This window comes from Nannospalax galili, unplaced genomic scaffold (assembly GCF_000622305.1).
Source record: "Nannospalax galili isolate Female #2095 unplaced genomic scaffold, S.galili_v1.0 scaffold626, whole genome shotgun sequence".
Lineage (NCBI taxonomy): Eukaryota > Metazoa > Chordata > Mammalia > Rodentia > Spalacidae > Nannospalax > Nannospalax galili.
In genome coordinates, this window is record NW_008354396.1 from 600,490 (window position 1) to 601,672 (window position 1,183).

General features: G+C 43.1%; 1 protein-coding gene across 4 annotated transcripts in view; it reads left to right on the forward strand.

Moving 5' to 3' along the window:
* The window catches only part of Cd96 (CD96 molecule), a 105,602-nt gene that overhangs the window by 90,399 nt on the left and 14,020 nt on the right, over positions 1 to 1,183 (forward strand). For 2 of the 4 annotated variants that reach the window (XM_029555246.1, XM_017802817.2), the window contains one exon: positions 1,039 to 1,128. The exons of the other annotated variants lie outside the window; for them this stretch is intronic. In XM_029555246.1, coding sequence (XP_029411106.1) covers positions 1,039 to 1,128 — 90 coding nt within the window. The remainder of the gene's footprint in view (positions 1 to 1,038; positions 1,129 to 1,183) is intronic. 4 annotated transcript variants of the gene reach the window in all.

Here is a 1,183-nt window from a genome sequence, read left to right on the forward strand (position 1 = left end):
CATGTTTATAATTGTTCTTTTGAGTTCCATGTCCTGCATTATCTCTAGGGGGTTCTCATTGTACTCCTCTCGTACTCCTCTAGAGGACTATTGGTATATGTTATTTTGGTTTTTCATGTTATTATTTTTTCTCTGTGATTTTGACATGTGGATTTCTTTTGTAATTCCTGATTCTTGTGTGAGACTCAAGCTTCAAGTTTAGGTCTGCTTCTTTTTTGTCAAATTTATGTGTCTTTGTGGTTTACTTTTTGGGCATGAAAAGCTGGTTCATCTAAGCTTCCGGTTCTCTCTTTTGATTTTATATTGGAGTGGTGGGATTGCTTTTGTCTTCCCACAGAGACCCAAGTCAGATGAGGATCAGATGTTCTCGGGTTTTCTCCTAAGGTCTGGATCCCTCCAGGAAAGATTTTGGCCTCAGGAATTTGTGGGTTGTACTGGCCTGGGAGCAGGGCCCAGGAAAGATGCTGGTCTTGGGCAGCTGGTGGCCGTGCCACCCAGAAATGCAAAGGGAGATGGGGGTGAGAAGAGGCCCCAAGGACTCCTGGGGACTGTGGGGAGGAACTGGGTTGGTCTGGATGCAAAGGATCAGGAAACCCAGAGGTTAGCCCTGAGGTCCAGGAAAGAGGCTGGCGGGTTGTGCAGCCCAGGGAAGCTGAGGGAGGTGAGGGCAGGTGCAATATTTTTATAATTAAAAGATGTGTAACAGCCCAGATAGAAGTAGAAAGAAGCCAAAATAATGAATAAACATTACCTTTGTGTATCAGAAGTTTTCTGTTGTGTTTTGTCTTTTTGAGACAGGGTCATCATGTAGCCCCCACTGACCTGGAACTTGCTATGTGGACCAGACTGACTTGAACTCATAGAGGTCCACCTCCCATTGCCTCCTGATTCCTGGGATTAAAGGCACATGCCACCACTCCTGGCTTAAAAAAAATTTTTTTTCCCCAATAATCCCTGAAAGGCAACCATGAGTTTATGCCTCTTGGTTCATTGAGATGGTTAGTAAAATCAATTCAAGTATTCCTTTTCCATCCCTAGATGTCATCACTAGCACAATCAGAGAATCTCCAAAAGTCTCTACAGTTGCAAGCGAAGCTACTAAGAACAACAGCCACATTTATATCACCAGTGAGTCATTTGTCTTTTACTCTTTTAATGTCTTTTTCATTCAGCAAATTTTTTT